The 20,654-nt window shown below is 49.7% G+C and overlaps 1 protein-coding gene across 4 annotated transcripts in view; it reads right to left on the bottom strand.

Annotated features, from left to right (window-relative positions):
- Mylk (myosin light chain kinase) overlaps positions 1–20,654 on the bottom strand; it is a 178,098-nt gene that overhangs the window by 17,580 nt on the left and 139,864 nt on the right. For all 4 annotated transcript variants that reach the window (XM_055624905.1, XM_055624906.1, XM_055624908.1 and 1 more), the window contains 5 exons: positions 13,486–13,518; positions 13,292–13,385; positions 11,765–11,968; positions 6,936–7,153; positions 4,813–4,936 (listed from right to left, as the gene is read on the bottom strand). In XM_055624905.1, coding sequence (XP_055480880.1) covers positions 4,813–4,936; positions 6,936–7,153; positions 11,765–11,968; positions 13,292–13,385; positions 13,486–13,518 — 673 coding nt within the window. The remainder of the gene's footprint in view (positions 1–4,812; positions 4,937–6,935; positions 7,154–11,764; positions 11,969–13,291; positions 13,386–13,485; positions 13,519–20,654) is intronic.

The raw sequence follows: 20,654 nt of genomic DNA, 5'->3' as shown, positions 1-20,654 counted from the left end.
CCAGCTAGCAAATACATTGATGCTATATGACACTCCGACCTCCAGTGTTATCTAGTTTTAAATCAAAGGACTTACCCAGTTTTCAGAAAATTGTTATCTGTCTGGGCAAGTTCTTGAATACTTGGCTTCTCTCTCAAGTATGTGGATTCTTAACATTCATTCTCAAGTCTGAATCATGAAGCTCACACTTCAGGGTGTCCTACTTTCTTAATACTTTTTCAATGCTAGGCATCAAATCTAGGGCCTAAAGCATGCTAAAGCAGGCTTCTTTCACTGTGCTAGATCCCCCAGCCCTCTGGTCCCCTAATGGCTTAGTTTTTTGTTTATTTTTATTTTTCAAGACAAGGTTTCTCTGTGTAGCCCTTGCTACCCTGGAACTTGCTCTGTAGACCAGCCTACCCTCAAACTCAGAGATCTGCCTGCCCCTGCCTCTTATGTGCTGGAATTAATCATTGCCACATGTCTGGCATTGAATGACCCTTAGCGTCCCCACAGCAGAGCACCATCAGCAAACCTGGGGCTGGGGCCTGCTCTTCTCTCAGGATGGAATGTCCCTTGGCCTACACTTGCTCCATTGCTGTCTTTACAGTCACAGGCATGATCTGGCTATGTGAGTGGCTAGCTGAGGGACCACATGCCTGCCAGACCACTGAACACCTCTGGAGAGTTTAGGCTTTGTCCTGTTTTAACCTTAAGAATCCCCAGTGGACAATTTGAAAGATTGAGCAGATTCGTGGGAAGAGGCAAGGACTAAACTGGGGGCTTAATCATGCTTGCAGAATTGGAGTTTCTGGGTAGAAGAACCTAAAGGTAGTGGCTGAGTTTGGCAAGGGAGCAAAGAGGTGGGGAATCAGAAGCATTCCTGGGCTTAGCACAGGACAGACAGAGGCGACAGCCATGAGGATGGCCTCTGGCTCTTTGAAGCATGGAGGGAATGTGTTGCTGAGGCAGCTGGGAGGATGAGGGCAACAGGGAGGGAAGGGGAACTGGAAATATCTGTCTTTTCTTTGGGACAGGGAAGGGAGGGCAGGAACGGTGGCACAGGGAAGAAGCAACACCTCAGGGAGCAGCGGGGGAGAAGCCAGAGGGAAGGCTGGTTTATGATTTCCCTTCGGGAGTGTGGCTGGGGTCCCCCCCCCCTTCTCTTCCAGCTGAATGAAGCTAACTTCAGAAGGAGATCCAAGGAATCCCTACCTTCAGAAGAATCACCCTGGAGCTGCCATTGTTTCTATGCAAGGACTGGAACTGTCCTAACTTCTGGGCTGGATTTTCCAAGAATTCAAATTCCCACACTGAAGTTGGACCCCCCTGCACTGATGTGGTGTGATGGTGCTGTCCGTAGCTCAGGAGGTACTGCCCCAACAGGGGTCGAAACATGTTGCTATTTGGCTAATGATGTCCTATAGCATTCACTGTTCTCAAAAGGGGTCAGGAGGGCCAACATAGGAACTGTTAGATAAATGACCCAGCTCTAAAGAGAAAGATGAGGCAGGGCATAATATACCACAAGGGCACTTGCCACCTCTTCAGCCACTTCTGGCACAGTTCTGCACAGCAGGGCTTAAAGGAAGCCATTTTGTTGGTCCAACTTTTCTTCTTAGCATCATGTGCTCTGTGGAGAGTCCCCTAGCTCCAGAGAGGAATTCCCAGATTTGAGCCAGCTCTTATGGAGCAGTCCAGGTAGCTGCCACATCAATGGGTGCAGCCATCCGGACACTGAGCTGTGTGGACCCAACCTGCCACTCACCTCCCATCCCTCTCTTTACTCCTGATACCAGATGTACAGGTGTCTGTATGTCAAGGTTATCTTTCTTAATAAAAAAAAAAAAAGTCCTTATTGCTTAGTCTTCACTTTAAAAGCAATTAGTAAACAATGCCAGGTGGGGGTAACATAGTATCTAAAATGATTTTTATTTTAAAATATGTGCTCTTCTGACCCAGCAAGCCAACTTCCAGATTACATTACCAGTGGAAACACTCAGCATTTCACACATCTCTAAAAACACACATGCCAGAAGGCTATAACACCACAACCGGACACTGCCTAAGGCCCCATCACACACTAGATTATGCTCGCCCAGTAGCATGCTGCGTAGCTTGGATAATGAGCCATCCACAGATGTGTGTAAGACTATGAGTTAGCCTCGTGGCATTGAGTAAAAGAAGCCAGCCACTTCCTTCTGGGCCCTTTCATGAAGTCCAGGAACACACAGAACTGACCGCTAACTTCAGAAAAAAAAAAAAAAAAAAAGGATGACGTCAGTCCTGGGGACAGTAAACACGAGAGCACCCAAGGTCTGCAGGGTCTTAGTTGTTTGTTTGTTTGATCCAGTGTGGGACACAGGGATGCGTGCATTGTTAAAACTTACCAACAAGTCCAGTGAGCACTGCAATTCCTTTGTCTGGTTTGTCAGGTACTAGCCCCATTTTTGTGCTCGAAGTCCTGTACCCTAGGAAACTATTAGTTCTGGGCAAAAAGGAACTCTTGGTCACCTGTCCAGACCATGATTAAATGACCAACCATGCAGCCTCCGTGGTACTGTGCTCTTCAATGTCCAATGCAATCACACTCCTGCCATGACCCACTGGACACTGTGCTGACCCTCCTTTGTGAAAATCAGTGGATCAGATGGTCCCCTGCCATTGTGAAGGGAGGCCCCTGCAGCACTGCAAGTGTTGGGGGCCAGCTAAGCCGTACAGCACAGCAGGGGCTGGACAGAGAGAGCTGATCAAATGCGGCAGAAGGGACCAGTGTTTCACTAGGGCCCAGAGACCAAAATGAGCTCTGGGTTGGCCCAGTAGCCCCAGAAGAGCTGAGCTGAGCTCATGGCCCTCAGTTCTTCAGTTCACCAGGGACAGGGGGAAACATCCAGTGCAGTGTCCTCTGTCGCTAGGACCCCCTCCTAGAGGGCACCGGGAGAGACAGAAATGCATGGGTCTTCTCTGACCTGGAAGAGGGTGACTTCAGGCAGGGAAGGCAGCGACCCTGTGGGAAAAGTGCTATGGCACAGGTCCAGCGGAAGGAGGCTGTCCTCACAGGTGACGGCGAGACTCTGAGCATGTCAGAAGCCCCACACACTAGAGCTTTGCTAACGATGCTTTTTAAGTCACCTGAGCATTAAGAGTTACCTTTCACCTCTGTGAGTTCAAGTCCAATTTGGTCTACAAAGTGAGTTCTAGGACAGCCAAGGCTACACAGAGAAGAAACCCTGCCTCTAAAAACCCAAAATAAATAAATAAATAAGTAAATAAGTAAGTAAGTAAGTAAGTAAGTAAGTAAGTAAGTAAATAAATAAATAAATAAATAAGATGTGTGTGCATCTGTCTGCGTGAATTTGTGTGTGTGCGCGTGTGCGTGCACATGCATGGAGCTGTGTGCACCATATGTGTGCAGGTATTCCTCAGAGCCAGAAGAAAGCTTTGGATCCCCTGGAACTGGAGTTGTGGGCAGCTGTGAGCTGCCTGATGTGGGCGCTGGAAACTGAACCTGGGTACTTTGCAAGAATAGTAAATGCTCCTATCTCTGACCCATCTCTCCAGCCTCCCCAATTTTTTTTTTTTTTGTTTTGTTTTTTTGAGACAAGGTTTCTCTCTTTGCTGTCCTGGACTCACTTTGAGGACCAGGCTGGCCTCGAACTCACAGAGATCTGCATGCCTCCGCATCCCAGAGGGCTGGGATGACAGGAGTACGCCACTGCTCCAGGCTTCCAAATTTTTTATGAAAAATATTTGATTTCCTGTTTGTTTTAATGACAATATGCATATGTATATACTTTGAAACGAGGTCTCACAGCCCAGGCTGGCTGTGTAGCTGAGTGTAACCTTGAACTTGTTAATCTTCTCTCTCCACCTCTCATGTGCCGGGACTGTGTGTGCCACTGTGTCTGAATGTCTCTGCAGTGATGAGGACCGAATCCAGCACTCCATGCATACTGGGCTAGCACCCTACCCACTGAACTACATCCCTAACCCTGACAACGATATTTTTAGACAACGATATTATGCCACAGCTTTAGGGAGATTATCCCATAACTGCATGTGGCATACAAGTTCAAGGGCTACTTGTAAGGCTAATGACTGTGGCCTGGAGCTTCAGCACAACCCAGCGAAACTACGTGGAGCTCGGGTACTCCAAGCCTAACCTTGGGCAAACACTCCTGGGTGTTTGCCTGGGTCCTGTCTTAACTGTGGGATCTCGGGTCACCAGTGCTGAGGCAAAGCCTGCCACCTGAGGCATCACCACAGAGATTTGGGCATATTATGGGTTGCCAAGCACTGGTGCCCACTGCTGGCTTCTCTTCTCTCCCTCCAGCATTGCTAACTCTAATTGCTGTCTGGATTTCTGTTTTCTTGTTCCCATATAACCCTTTCCATTAAAAGTGTCCGTCGATCAGTACATGTACCGGAGTGAGAGATGAGGAGGGATTGTGGTGTCCATCCTGTGAGGATGGGGTTCTGTCCTCAGAAGACAGTGAAGATGCACAGACATCCCCATCTGGGCTTCCCCTTACCTCAGAAGCCTGACCAAAGCCCCCAGGCAGGCAGCACTAGAGACAGTAAGGGGCCCAGCATGGGGGTATTTGCGTTTGGCACTATACGTGGCTACAGAAGGGTGACGTAGGCCACTGACTCGCTGGGAGTCCAAGAGCAGGGTGGGCTGGCAGAGATGGGCATGGAAACCCATCACCCTTTTTCTTGAAGGGTGTGGTCCCCCATAATGACCCACCCTGCCCTCTCCCGCACTATAGCATGGCAACCTAAGGACCCTCCTGTAATATGTCTCCCCTCCCTACCACGAATCTCAGGACTCACAGAATATAGCAGATGACTCCGATGCTCCACATGTCTGTGGCATAACCGATGGGTTCATAGTTGATCACTTCTGGGGCCACGAACTCCGGGGTCCCAAAGAGGACCTTCAGAGAGCCAGCATTCTCTGAAACCAGAATGAAGAGGGGTCGGTTGACAGCATATCACAAAGTTAGCCTGGGGTAGGTCCTGCCCTTGTTTGTGTAATGGGCACAGAGAAGGGCCTCACCTTCGGTGCGCTCCATTACACAGGACCTTCTGTTAACACATTGACCCATCAGGAAAGCCAACAATGCATATACTCAACTTAAGTGCCCTGAGTTAGGGGGGAAGGGGCCACTAAAGTACTTGTCCCTGAGCGGCCCCTTCGTAAGTATTTCATAATACTAATAAAGCTAGATATGCCTGTGCTCCACAAGCTAGTCCTCCAAGGTAAGGATGGTGACCTGTGCTCAGCAACCTCAACTGGATGGTGACACCAGCATCCACTGTGTCTGATGCACTTTGTCTCCACACTGAATACTCCTTTCATCCTTCAAAAGATTTTATGGCTTAACAGTCTCACTAAACCTAGGAAACAGGGAGGGTACCTGTGCTATTCAGGACAACAAAAAGGTGCGGAGAAGTGAAGTGATTCCCCCAGAGGTGGTCACAACATGGACCCAGGTGGTTGATTGCTGGCCAGTTGTTGCTTGGACAATAGTCAGAGAGGCCTAAGTGGCACATCTCTGCCATAAGGGAGCAGAGATGCCCGCTAGCGGGCCAGTACCAGATTGGAGGTGTCAGCAGTGGTAGAGCTTTGGCTTGGGAGCCGCATTTGGTCTGGTTCAACACATCAAGACCCATGTCAAATAGTCCAAACAAAGGCTCTAACAGCCTTCACAGCCTGAAGCCGTGGCCCCGCTCACACCTAACTCCCCCTGCTGCACTTTAACTGCTTCCCTCATCTTTGGTCCTCAGGTGCTGCTGTCCCTTTAATGTCTCTCTACCAAGGAACTGGAACACTGTGTTCCTTGGGCTCTGTCAATGTCAGTTCTCAGGGCCAGTGCTTCCCGATTTGCCCCGTTTATTGGTGGTTACTGTCCAAAGGAAGGTCCTATGTCCTGGCCACTGTCCCTGTGTGAGAGGAGAATAGAACAGGCATATTTTCTCAGAATCAGGTCAGCCACACTGTGCTGACCATCAAGCATGTCTGGCCTGGGAGGACCCCCCAAATCTCACCGTTCTCTGGATGGCCAACACAACCTCACCCAGGACTGGAGGTCCGGGGAGGTTTACCAGGCATTGTCTTGTTCAACTATTTCCTGCCGCTCACAGGGTGGCAAAATAAAGACTATTAGTAGACCAGTGTCCAGGAGGGGAGAAGGATGTTGCTCAATGATAGACAGAGCTGTATGGGCAGAGTGGGACCAGCGTGTACATGAGGCACAGTTGCTGACCATAAAGACTTCAGTGCCTGGAAAGAAGTTCCAGCTTCTCCCCCACACCTCCCTGCTGAGGATGTCAGAGGCTCGAGGTGGAATAGCAAGACACTGATAGCAGAGGGGCCCTAGATTAGCTGAGCCGGGTCCAGGGTCCCTTTGCCAGCCTCAGCACTTCACTGGCCTGTGGTAGAAACTGCTGGAGAATCCTGAACTTCTAGCCTATAAGTTCTCTGTCCTCCAAGTAAGGATGAGTGAAGCTGGTTACATATTTTCTTTGAACGTGAAAGTTTTCTGCAAACTGTAACATAATGTAGATGTGGGGAGCTGTCGTCACCCCAAAGGGAATTGTTGCTGCTAATGTCATCGTCACCACCACTGCCACCACCACCGCCACCACCGCCAGCACTATCCCACCCTCAAATAGATAGTTAAGGCCAAGGTGCCGACTGTGTGTGAGGACTATTGCTATTGTGCATTAGCAGCCTAACATCTCTATGGGGCAGGTACTGTTTAGTCTCCCCTTATGGAAAAGGAACTTGAGGCTTAGAGTGATACGGCAGTAAGTGGTAGGGGCTAGATTAGAACCTGAGTCTTACTGGTCTGTGACTTCAGCTCCATACATCTCTGACACACAGTGTGTAGCACACACATAGCCATTGCTATTACGTACGGGCAGCAACAGGACAGGTAGATGGGCCTTACCTAGTCTTCGTGCCAGACCGAAGTCAATGAGCTTGATCCTGGTGCCTGTCTTGTTGACACACATGATGTTCTCGGGCTTGAGGTCCAGGTGCACGATGCCCTGCTTGTGGATGTACTCCACCCCTTCTGAGATCTGCCTCATGTACTTGATGCACTCCCGCTCTGTCAGCTCGAAGTCCTCGTCGATGATGCGCTCAAACAGCTCGCCCCCTGACACACTGTGGGGACAGGAGGAGGCAGGGAATGCACTGCAGTCATACTGTAGGATTCTGGGGGCCAGGATGGCAGGGTGTCCCGCCTTGGCAGGTGTGTGTGTGTGTGTGCGCGTGCGCTAAGTTTCTGCAGCTTTCCAAGCCCCATTCATTCTTTTTATAGCTGTGCTTACAGGCACAGGGGACTGACATTTCAAATATTCACCGTCGTGTAGAATGTAAGAATATACTTGCATAGCCGGGAACAGAAAACTATCTTTGATAATGAGAATCCTCAAAGTTCTGGGATTGGCTGGATGTGGCCTGTCGCATAGTAGTTGTAATAGATCTGCTGACGCTGGGGGTTCAGTCCAGCCGTAGCTAACTGGTCTTTCTGGAAGGCCCTCCTCTCCTTTCTGCCTGGCAGACTCTGTGTCCTGGGTGTGTGCGATCCATTCCACTTCTGCAGCCCACAGCTAGGCCTCCACTGCTAACTTCAGGTAGCCAGCAAATCACCCTGTGTGAATGCACGGCCCCGTGTCTGAGCTGCACGGTCTTCTCTGATCCCCACCCCAGAGGCCACGACTCTCCTAAAGGGAGTCCTCAGGAATGGGCAGAGCAGGCGTGAATGCAATCTCGGAGTTTTACTAGCTGTGACTCTCTAAGACAGGTAGTTCCTTGTCACTGACTCTTGCAGGAGAGACAGACTAGAAGACGTCAGCGCCTGTACGCTTCCGTCATCGTCCCCTGGAAGAGCAGACTCGGGTAAAGGTCATTGAGTGTCACTGGCCACTAGAAGGAGCTAGAACAGACTGTAGAGCCACTCAGAGAAGAAAGACCCTGCACAGCCAGCAGGTGGCGCCTCTCTCCTGAAGCCTTCATTTCTGCTGATAACCAGGACCCCGCTCTAAGAGAAAACTCTTTTGTTAGATCACAGCCTCAATTTCTTTATCTGTAAGATAAAAACATCACCACCTCACAGGTTTGCTCCACAGATGGACTGAGTTAACGCTATAGGCAAAGTCTGCAGAAGGGTACTAGCATGTTAAATATATATTTCACTTTAAAGTATCATTTGGGTTTATGTTGAAAATACAGATTTTCAGGGCTGGAGAGACGGCTCAGCAGTTAAAAGCACTGGCTGCTCTTCCACAGGACCCAGGTTCAATTCCCAGAACCCACAGGGCATCTCACAACTGTCTGTGAATGTAACTTCAGGAGATCTAGCACCCCCTTCCCCCAGACAAACATACAAGCAAACCACCAATGCATATACAATAAAATAAATAATTTTGAACTTATACATACACACACACACACACGAGAAAAATACAGATTCTCAATATCCTCCCTCCAAGATTTGGCTTTGTAAAGTCTTGAGAGGAATCTGAGGGTCCATATTTTAAAAGTCCCTGGGTCACTCAAGCTGAAATCCAAGTTCTTGAAAAAAAACCCTTCCCCATTTCTACACAAATGAGCCTTCCTCCTGGAGGCCCCATGCCTTGCCTCTCTACTTTCTTGTCTCAGTTGCTGGTCCTCGCAGCAGCCTGCAGCCTGGCTCTCACACGCAGCTGCCGGTATGTAGCACAGACGAGGTGATCCCCAACTATCCGCCTCGAAGTTTAAAATGTCCTGAGAGAGCAGCCAGCATTTCAACTTCCCGGGGGACTTCTGGGCAGTAAGCGTAGCTGTCTGAGCCTGAAGCTCATACGGCTTGCATTTCTAGAGGCAGGTAACTCATTGAGTATTAGCTCACATAGGCTCAGGGCAATTCAGCTATCTCTAATACAGTTTTAGAACATTTTTTTAGTCGCTTCCTGGTATGGAAGGAGTTAAACATCAAGTTTCATAGTTCTGTAGGTTTTTCTTCAAAACGGCCAAGACTGCATGGAGAAGGTATTAGTTTGCTAAAGGATGTGACTTATAGGCATGAGCCAAGATGGGGCCAGATGAAATGTGTTTTTCATAAACTGATAGTATGTGGGTAAATAAATGAATGGATACTATCACCAACACGACTCATCCCAAGGGACCAAGCTTATCCCCAGAGCTCTAGGTTTGGACAAACCTTCCCTGGCAGCCAGAGAAAACAGTGCTATCCAGGGACTTGGTACCCAGCCTCTACTCTTTGTCTCTTGGCAGCCAGTTGGATGCTCTTTTATAAACTCTGCTGACAGTAGAACAAAGATGACATCAGCCATCAGGGACCCAGCTGAAACTTCATATCCTCTCCAGGGCTCAGGGTCCCACCATCACTTGGACAGTCCCAAGCACTTCCAACAAGGCAGGCCCAGGGAGTAGCCAGAAGGACCCTTTGCTTCTGTACAGTTGGAGCTCATCCAGGAACCAAAAGCCAGATAGGCTGCAAACATAGTCTTCCTTATTTCCCACATATCTGAGGCAGACTCTGAAATACATTTCATTTCTCTCATTTTCTCCTTCAGACGAGAACAGAAAATTGCCCTGTTGACTGTCAATCTTCTCTCTGTTTGTGGCTATGAGTTAGGCTAGGTTGGGGGTGGGGGATGGACAGGTGGGTATAAGCCCTGGTTGAGTTCCTTTCACAGGCCAAACTCTTAACCTCAGTAGAGGCTATTCTGGCATCTGTGCCTGTGAGACTCGCTCTGTCCGTGGGGGAGGAGTAGGGTGCAGGGATGAAAGCCAGACCAGCTGAAACCTCCTTACATTTCTCTGCTCTTTTTCCACCCAGCGTGCCAAGTCCCAATTCCAAGCTAAGTATGGTATTCTGCCCACTGGTGCTGCTGCCTGGCCTTACCCAGGCTCGCCTGCCTCCTGCCCGTCCTCCCTCCCTCCTTGCCCCACAAACTTGTTCAAGGTTTAACTTCTAAAGATAAGACATTTCTCCATGTCCTCAGATACCCACACTGCCGGGACTAAGCAACTCATTATAAAACAAATGTGAAACCTCAGAACCCACAGGTATTGAGAGCTGTGACAGGGTCACAGACTTGAAGAGGGTGGTGGTGAATTTGATCATTAAATACTAAGAAAGCTGCTTTCTGAGTCTTTTGTGATTCTACAGAAAGTATAATCTTATAGCCAAATGGGGAGCCTTGAGATTATTTAACCTAAATACCCTTTAGCTTTGTACTACCTAACAATTAAAAAAAAAAATCACGTTTTGATAGTAACAGAGCTGGATGGCAGACTTCCTGAGTATTAGAAAGGACTTGTTCCACAGCATCTGCTTAGGCATTAAAATGCTCCCAGGAAAAGTCTCATCTTTCTTCTGATAGCTGCCTGTGGCCAAGCACTGAGACCCATAAGCACTGCTCCACTCAACCCCACAACATTCACGAGGGATCAACAGGTTCTTCTACAAATCGTAACACTAAGGATTGGCAGCGCTGGGTAGGTCATTCAGGGTCAAATCACGAGAGGTGGGGCTGGGATCTGACCTTCTAACCATTCTCTTCTGCTCTAAGAGGCAACTATTCCATTCTCAGGCCTGGCACTTCCTGGGAAAGAATGCCTGGCAGAGTGGACATGTCCTCTTCCCCAAAGAACTGATCCCGAAGCTCAGGGTGTGCAGGTCTAAAGTACCTTGAAGACCCACAAGTGGACATTGTCCCCGTCATTCTGTGTACCTCCACTTCTGGGACATGGGCTGTGGGTACGCACAGGTGTCAGTGAAACTAGGTTGGCACAAGGCTACGAGCAATGTTTGCAAAAGCAAAAGAGGTGTGAAACTGCCTGATCTCTTATCAAACGCACACACTGTGATGTGTGTGTACCCGGAGGCCCCTTGTAGCTCTGAGGATGCAGGGCTTGTTCTGGTGGTGTTCACTAAAAACTTCCCAGTGCAGGGCAGTGAGTGCAAGTCATACACTGAGATAAAAGCCAGGACAGTGAAATGTTACCACATATGTTTGCATTTTCGTAAAGAGCTTGTTGGAAGAATACAACAAAGCTCAATAAGACTCTTCACCTCTGGTGGTATGGAAACAGGGAAGGCGAGTGACTGGATGGGAAGAAGACTCCCTTGTGTATTTCCTTACAATTCCTAATGTGATTTTAAATGTTAAAAAATAATGTTAGACAAAGGAAACCCATGAAATTTGCAGGTGCCTGTGAAGGACACCTGGATTAATGATGCTAGAATATATTTGTGTGTGTGCATGAGAGAGAAGTGAAGCCCCCCCCCCCACCTCTGTATAGCTCAACAGAGAAAGCCCTCACTCTGGTGAGTGAGGTATCAAAATAGTTTAACAAGGGAAGAATGAAGGCAGGGCAGTAAGGATCAGTGAAGGGATGGAGCAAGGCTCCACTCTAGCATTCTGAACTCCCAAATTTGAACCCCTTCTCTTTGTCAAGGAGGGCAAGAGGCTGCCTTCCTTCCTTCCCCCCTTAACTAACTACCTCCAGGTGAGAATGCCCCTGTGAAAGCGAAGAGCCTGTGAGAGCCGAGCTCTTTCACAGTGAAACAAAAGGTCAAAGGTTGCAGGGGTCCCAAGGCTGCTGTTAGGCTGCTGCTCAGTGGGTCAGGGCCAGTTCTGGTTCCCTCTGGTCAGCCATGGTCATGGTGCTGGTGAGAATCTTGCCCATCATTCCTTGTTGTGGGTGGAGGTGGATGGGTGGGAACAGTGGGAGGGGCTCTCGGGCTACAGTGCCACTCACATTTCCAGAACCATGACGATGTTGGCCTTTTCTTCGAAGGCATCCACACACTGGACCAGCTTGGGGTGGTGGAGGCAGTTCATGATGCTGATCTCCTGCCGGATGTTCTCCTTCTCCTTGGCAGAGTAGGCCTTGAAGAATTTCCCTGCCCAGATTTTTCCAGTTTTCTTTTCTACAAGTCGGAAGACTTGTCCAAACTTCCCACTGTCAATGAAAGAGAGGAGGAAAGCCAAGTTGAGCTGAGTTCTCTTCTAAGCCGGGGGTGGCAAACTGTAGCCCGTGGGGGCAGTTCTGGCCTTACTCTTTTTATAGTTGAGGCTTATTGGAACCCAGCCACACACCTGTTCATTTACATACTGTACACAGCTACACAGCTGCGCAGTCACGACCCAGGTATATGGCTAACAGACCTTAAACAGAAACTATTTTCGCTTTAAGGAAAAAAAATGCTAATCACCGCTCTTGACTAATGAAGAACATTTCTATTTAATCTTATGGGTAGACTTCTTTCCTTCCTTGTACAGGACCCCCAAAGATGGGCTGAGGTCCTCTTTCCACTCCTTTCTAGCATAGATGCTCTGACGGTGGAGGGAGGACTGGCTGGGAACAGGGGCTCTTTTTATTCCTCCAGGATGACTTCCTCTCCAGAGGTGATAAGAGGCCTACATTGTGCCCTTGGTTCTCCCAAATCACCAGAGATAAAAGATGAGCCATATTGCCTTTTCTCATATGTGTGTGTGTGTGTGTGTGTGTATGTATACATGCATGCATACATACAAATACACACATATATATATATATATATATATATATATATATATATTCCTCAAACTTACTATGTCGCTAATGATGGCCCTGACTTTGAACTTGTGATCTGCCTGCCTTCATCTCCTGAATGCTAGGATCACATCTGGTTTATGTGGTGCTGGGGGTGGAATCCAAGGCCTTGTACATGTTAGGCAAACACTCTACCAACTGAATGACACCCCCTCTCCCCGCCATTCCCTTTCTTCCCTTCTTATATTCCTCAAGGGACTGAGAATTGAGGGAGATGCACGGCCTATTGGTGTCTGAACGCTGGTGTTTTTTATGTCCTAGGGAGGGCGGAGCCAGCCAATGGCAGCAAAGGGCAAGTCCTTCTCAGAACCCTGGCACAGGGCATGCTAGCACACCCCCAAAGCTGGCGCTGTCTCGAAGAAGGTGCTGGTCAGGCCCAGCTACTTTGGACCCAGTGCAAGGGATGGTAAAGAGAATTGATTTGGATCTGGTCTGTTTGAGTGATATGCAGAGGCGTAGAAGGCCTCGCCTTAGGCTCCCACAGAGCTGGGCCTGCACAGAACCATAGGAGCAGCTCCAGAGAAGACCCTGGTGAGGGACGTGCTGGCGGGCCATTCCCTCCCAGTCTGCAGACTCTCAGTTTCAAGGGAAGCCGAATCTAGGAGGGCACAGGAAGATGTGCCAGGGTGAACTGTGGGTCCTGCACCACCCTAGTCCTGGTGCCCAGAGGCAGTTTTGAACTCTACTTACGATCCTAGTCGCTCTTCAATGTCATACACATCAGAAACTTTCTGTTCAGTGTTGACTGTCACTGTCCGGTAATCAACCTCAGGTTCCTTTTCATCTGCAGGGCACAGGTTAGGGTGGGTGAGTGTGAGCCATCAGGTTCCCCCTTCTCAGCCCCTCCATCCCAAGAGCCTGTTCCCAAAGCCATCTGGCCTTACCATCATCTGACACTTCCACTTCATCCTTTGGCTCTGGAGGAGAAAAAGATGCACAGAAAGGACACGGTGATTAGTACTGAAGGCCACCTAGACTAAGGCATGGTAGAGGCGTCCCCAGGCACCAGAGTGCCTGGCTCACATGAGCATCCCCTCACATGATGGGCCAGTCCTTACTGTAGGAATTGGCAGATGAATATTGGCAAGTTCTGGCCTCCTCACTCTTCCACCGTGCCTGACCTTCATGCCCTCCTCTCAACCAGCGACACCCTGGCACCTCACCTTTAACATTCTTCCTAGTCCTTTTGGTACCTCAGAACCTACATACAACTGTGATAGTCCCTTTTTTCCATGGCTTGGAAGTCAGCAACCTATAATTACTTTCATTGTTGAATCTGTTCATATATTTGTTGAACATTTGCTATGGAATTCTAGCAGATAGCAAGCATCTTGCCAGTTATGTGGGCGCACAAAACAAAACACACACACAAGGCGTAGTCTCCCCTTCCTTCCTGAAGCTTATAATTTACATGTATAGGCAAAACCATATAAGCTTGAAGTAAGTATCAATTACGTATGTCATATAATGAAGCATATACCACTGTGGCATCAAATGCACAGGGGGGACAGTGATGCAACCCAGGACAATGACAAAGCCTGCAACTGTTTTCAGAAGAAGCCCTGGAGTGGCCTCCCAGGGTAAGATGGAACACAGAGGGAGTGAATGATGGCACACAGATGACCCGTGCCAGATGCTCTTATACGTATGCCAGGAGCGAGAGCCAGGGGAAGACAGGTGAGATGACCCCAGACCTTGTCTACTTCAAAGTCTGAGGGTTTACTTTGCTCTGGCATATATCTAACTTCCTAATCTTGGCTAAGTATCTTTCCCTTTCCGGACCCCAGACGGCTTGTCGGTAAGATGAAGGCGCTGTGCCGGTGACTTCTAGTGGCCTATGTGCCGTGTAAGGCTGTGTACTCCCCAGCCATCACGGGGCTATGGATGACGGATGGATGAAGGGAGGTGTGCTGGAGAGACAGAGCAAGGACGTGGCAAAAATCAAAGTGATGACGACGGCCATTAAAATGGAAGTGTGAGAATACTAGGAAGCGTGTTTGAGTGCGGAGGATGGTAGGGAAATACAGGGCTACGCGAGTAACAGCGAGTGTGAGCACGTGTGCGTGAGATGACGTGTAAGTATGTGAGTGCAAGGATGACCGTGAGAGTCTGAGCACGTGTCAGGGGCGGGGTCTAGGTGGTGGTTTTGGAGTATGTGAGTGTGACGGACTGTTAGAAGAATGTGGACGTCTGCCTGTGTACCTGTGGGGCGGTACGGGAGTGTGAATGTGGACTAGTGTGGAAACGTGAGCGCGGGTAAGAAGATAGTATGTGGGAATACTCGTACATGGGAGAAAGGGGAAGTGTGTGACACCAGTGCTTGTGTGGGGTTGTTTAGGAGTATGTGGATGTGAGCGTCGGCCGAGAGGGTGTGTGCGCACGGGAGAGGGGACAGGCGTGCGAGAGCGTATGTGTATTACTAATGTGAGTGTACGTGGGGATATTACGGAATGGTGTCCCTGTATGTGTGTGGGGCAGCGTGGTGGTGTGAGTGTGGGGGGAGGTCTGGGAGTGCATATGTAGACCAGATAGCATAGACTTGTGTGCGTGGACGTGCAGAGGATAGCATGGGGGTCTGTGAGCACGTGTGTGTAGGACAGCATTGGGATGCGTGACTGTGTTACGGTATGGAGGTGTGTGGCTGTGCTTGTGGGATGGCACAGGACTGTGTGTGTGTGTGTGTGTGATAGTAAGGAAGTGTGTGGATTAGTGTGGGAGCATCTGACTGTATGTATGCAGGTTAGCACAGAGGTGTAACTACACGCATATGGCACGGTGTGCACATATGTGAGTGTGGATAGTACAGCAAGATATGTAAGAGTGTACACGTGTGTGCGTGACTGCGCATGTGGGAGGCGGGGCGGTATGAGTGTGAACTAAGCGTGTGAGAGATGGTGTGAGAACGTGCATTTGCCCGTGTCTATCTGTATGCGGGTGAGAGTTATCTCGACCATGTTCGAATGCATGTGTTTGTGGGTGGTCTGATAATATCAGTGCATAAGTGTGAGTTAGGTGTGTGTGTGTGTGTAGAGAAGTGTGGTGGACTGTGGAGGAAGACTTGAGAGGAAAAGCTGACTCTCTGAAGCCGCTTCCAGAGCAGGGCTGAGGGGGTGCAGCTGTGGGGGCGTTTGTTGTGTGAGGGCCTGTCAGACGCTGCCGGTAGGGCAGACTGCACCGGCTCACTGAGCTCTGCGGTGCTCTGCTCTGCAAGGTCCTGTCTGTGGTGGAGGGGAGGGCCAGGGAGCGGGTGCATCCTTTCAGACTGAGGGCAGAGCGCAGCTGGAGGAAAACTAGCCCAAGGCCACACAGGTACATACCTCCTGTCAAAAAAAGGGCTCGGAGGGTGTATGAACATAGAACCAGAAGCCGAGATCTGTTTAGAGCTCTGAAGATGCTGCTGACAAAGTTGAGCGTTAGAAAGCCAAGCACGAGGGACCTGGGAAGAACAGCGCGGAGAACAGCCGTGGGAAGCCAAGTAGGTAAGGCGGACGAGGATGGCGCTGGGACTGGAGGGGAGCTGACTGGCCATGCCTTGGAACCCATACAGCCGGCACTGAGGAGCACTATGCAACACGGCAGTGGCAAGGATGGCCCACGAGCAGTGCTCCTAGGCCTTGAAAGGGAGTGCTCAGGGAGGACGGCCTCCTCGCCCTGCCCTGTCGTGGGGTGTGGCCCTAAGGGATTCTGTGATGCTCACTCCAGGAGCAGTTCTTCAGCCTGCAACTCTGGCCAACAGAACACTGTCCCGGGAACAACAGGTGGCTGACTCTGTGGCTCTTGGCAGAGCTTTGGGCATCTGTTCCCAGGCCCCTAGCTGCGGGCAGCTAGAAGGCTGTGATGGAGCTGAACAGATGGAGAGTTGCTAGGAGGAAGAACCGCTGTGCTAACACAGACAAGTGTGCTGACATGGATGTGCTTTAAAAGGAAATCATGTGAGGGCGAAATAAGGCTACAGACTGTTTACCACCTATCAACACTGTAAATTGGGGGATCATTCATATTGCGCCCCACACAGGAGGGCTGGAGGCAAGCCAGACCAGGATGTACTACAGTAACAGGGGCAGCAGATGCTCAGACTAGTTCAGTGATGGTATTTCGCATGAGGTTCTAAAGGAAGCAGGGGTTCAAGTCCAGTGGTCCATGACTATCTGGTAGATGCCAGTCATTTGCCAAGGTCTTACAGGCGATGAGACAGCACTTCTTGCCAGGAAGTCCCATTGTCTTGACCTGTGCTGTCTGATCTGAAAGGGGTTCTAATGTAACTCGATGGTCACCCTTTCTTTTCTATGTCCCCTGCTACAGCCTGCTGGCATGGAAACAGTGTTCTGAGCAGTGGAGTGTGGAAAAGCCATTGCAGGCTTTCCTGGCCTGATGTCTTCAAAAGCGGTTTTTGCTTCACCCGTGAAAAAGTGACACGACGTTAGGAACTACTAGGGGCCTTGCCAGCCACGGAGCACAGGGCTTTTCTCATCCAGCCTTGGAGAGGGACTTAATTCTGGAGGTGGCCTCTTCCTATTACCCTGCCTCCAGTCACAGGGATGGCTTCCTGGCCTGCCTGCCTGCCTGCCTGTGTGAGTGCCATGCCTGCCCTCACACCCCACAACTTATCTACTGTAGCGGGGAACCCTCTCCTCAGGGATTCAAGGTGCTCTCTGTGGTTGTTCGGGCTAGCCTTTCTCTGGGAGTACTCCCTGAGATCCAGGATTCTGGAGTCCCTCCGCCTTCTCACCTTACCTCTTCTCTGGTTATGGGGCAAGATGAGCAGAAGTACAGAATAGGAGAAGCGCTGAGGGAAATTATGGTTCAGTCAGCTGAGCTCATGGACCATAAAAGGTAGTAGCCATCTCAGAGATGAGCCCTTGGTTTCCCTCTTTCCATGAAGGAAGGAGATTTAAAAAAATACAAATGAAAGAACTTCAACTGAATATTAAAAAAAAAATCATTAAGTGGGCTGGAGAGATGGCTCAGGGATTAAGAACACTGGCTGTTCTTCCAGAGGACCCAGGTTTGATTCCCAGCACCGACATGGTGGCTCACAACTGCCTGTAACTCCAGTTTCAGGGGATCCGACACCCTCTTCTGACCTCCTCAGACACCAGGCATGCATGTGGTATACAGACATCCATGCAGACAAAACACTCATACACACATTGAAAACATCTATTTAGGATGAGCCACAAACCGAAGAGCTAAGTGGAAGAGCTGTTTGGAAGAGGGTTCTGGGATACTTCTGTAAACAGATGCACTTCATTACCCTGGGGTGGGATTAGAACCAGCAAAGCTCTGGGAGCCTCACAAAGCAGGCCCTCAAGTCTCCCCCACAGAGCTCTGCCCCTTTCTGGACAGAGGACTGCTGTGTGTTCAGTGAGCACTAGAGGGCAGCCTGGCTCTGGGCACAGCTTCTGGGAGCCACAGAGCTATAGCCTAGCCGTGCAGTTAGTTCCAACTGCCCTCATGTGCACAGATCTGACTGGCAAGAAGCCCCAGTCACAGCTGTTTTGCTAATAACTCTACAGCCTAGAACAAATTAGGAGCAGGGGCAGGGATGGAGAGGACTTCAAGTCAGAGCAGGATCAGCAGAAAGTGGAATCTAAGACTTAAGACATGGCTGGAATGGGGTATCAATGTGGGGGCTCTGTTCACGTAGGCCTGGGGGAGATTGGGAAGGACGCTGTCAGGTCAGGGATCTGAAAGATGGCTCTGGCATAAGGAAGCCTTCCTTTTCAGTCTCCCACTGAGATCTCCAGTGTCCATTACAGTGAAGTGACCTCCTATGACAGCTACTTCTCCCACTTGTCCTGCTCACAAGCTCATCCCCCAGCACACTTCCCAGAGAGCCGTTTCCCCTTCAAGTAGAGAGAGCTACCCTTGCTCAGAGCTCCCAGCATAGGAGGAGTCCATGGAGGACTTCGGCTTGGGGTACCCCTACCCCTGTCTCCTCCTCCTCCTTTTCCCTCCCCACCTTTGTCTCTGCAGCCTGTGTCTGTGCTCAGGCCTAGCATGTGTTAACTGTTCTTCCCCTCCTCCTCTCTCTTGGATAAGACACCTGGGCCTGGAGTAGGAGTAGCTTCCTGTCTAGAAGCCCTGGGTGGCCCAGTCCCTTCCTTTGGGTTCCAGGCATTTTCCCCACTTCTGTGTGTCTGCAACAGTGGGGAGGGCTCTGGAGGCTACACAGACTGCCTGCTGTGGAGTTCAAGGGCAAGGCCACTGCCCACCAGCACGGCACTCCCCACAGTCCTGGGTGCTGCAGTTCTGGCCTCCTAAAAGCCCTGCCTCACCTCCATCCAGCTTCTGTGTTGATCAGGGATTCTGGTCGCTTCTGGTTTCTACAGCAGGGCCTGGATGACTTCTAGTCCAGCCAATGAACATGTTTTCTCTTTACCTGTCACTCCCTAAATAGCATCCTAAAGATACTCCTGCCTCACCCTATCAGCCTGCTCTCCTAAGTTGTCCAGTGAAGAAGGATGGTGTGTGTGTGTGTGTGTGTGTGTGTGTGTGTGTGTGTGTTGGAGTGTTAAGAGGGCAGCAGATGCTGACTTTGTTACTCAGTTTCCCAGCATACATTTGAAAGCAGCCAGTATGGAGGGATCCTGAGAAAGCTGCCATGAGCCAGGGCCCAGGCCAGCTTCCTCTGTGGCAACTGTGCCTGTGTATATCCCAAAAGTTAAGAAGTGAAGGTATTCTCTGGTAGAATTTTGGGGGTCACTTACGCATACAATCATATCTGTGAATAGTGATACTTTGACTTCTTCCTTTCCGATTTGTATCCCCTTGATCTCCTTTAGTTGTCTATCTCTAGCTAGAACTTCAAGTACTACATTGAATAGATATGGAAAGAGTGGGGAGCCAAGGCGGGTTGATACCCTTGAGAGTTCTTCTCTTCTCTGGCAAGAAAGGGAGATGGGTACGGGAGGAGGGAAGGGGAAGTAAGAAGGGGGCCTGGGAGGAGAGGAGGGAGGGGAACTTCCTACTGGGATGCAGAGTAAATAAATCAATTAATTAATGAAAAGATACGTATAAAAAGAATAAGTGAAGATGTCCAGCATGCAACGGGCTGGGTGACAGACAGCATGAAGTTGGAGTGTTTTCCGCTAGCATCTGCTTCCCTCCTCTGGAGCCTTCATCGAATTTTATACCTGATTTTGGACCTTGGAAGGTTATAATGACAGTTTCATGCTCGGGGTGTCCCGGGCTACATGGTGCTTCCAGGATGGCTCTCTCCCTGTCTCCTTTGATACTTTCCTGTCCCACAGTGCTGTCTGTTAGACACCACCCTTAACATCTCCCCCAAGAGCACTGTCCCTTCTATTCTCCACCTTCTCTGTCTTAAATCCACAGCTTTTCTCTGTGTGAATAAAACTCAGCATAGCACCTCATACTTCCGGCCTTTCCCATTCATTCCCTTACCAGGGCAATCATCTTTCCACCCCGTGGAAACTCTATGGACTTTTATTCAAAGATCTCTACCAAACAACAGGCGATTCCAATGACCCTGAATCCCTGTCTCTTTAGCATCTGACTCAGTTCATTTACAGCTTGTTCCCTCCCCACCTCCACAATGGGCTCCTGATTTGTCACAGCCCTTTTAGTCTCATGAGCTTTCACACTGTGGCATTAGTGTCGTCCTCCTCTAACCTCTGGGTGAACTTGCTGATGTTATTTCGTTGTCCATTAAACAGGGAAGCTTTCCAAATCCATAGCCCTTGTTTGATTCTTCCTTCCAAGGTTGGGATTCAGTGGCCTCAAGACTCTTCCCTTTCGGTATCCCTCAGATACCTCTACTAAGCTAGTCTGAACCCCAAACCCTCATCTTCTCCCAGACTCCGTGTTATCTAACTTTCAAGCTCCTCAAACCAGAGGGAAGATGGCCTAACTAACATCTTCCCTCAATCTGAGCAATCTGAGAACAAGCTCTGGGCTACACAGCTCTGTGCTAAAGTGTCTACTCACCACTTGAAAGCTCTCTGACCTTAGGCAAGAAGTCCCACCCCTTTATCCCCATTTCCCTTCTGTCAGAGGAGGGCAGTGGCAATACCTGTCTCGCCGAGCTACC

The sequence above is a fragment of the Psammomys obesus genome, unplaced genomic scaffold, assembly GCF_907164565.1.
Source record: "Psammomys obesus unplaced genomic scaffold, mPsaObe1.curated_primary_1811, whole genome shotgun sequence".
NCBI lineage: Eukaryota > Metazoa > Chordata > Mammalia > Rodentia > Muridae > Psammomys > Psammomys obesus.
This window is presented reverse-complemented; position numbering and strand designations above follow the sequence as displayed.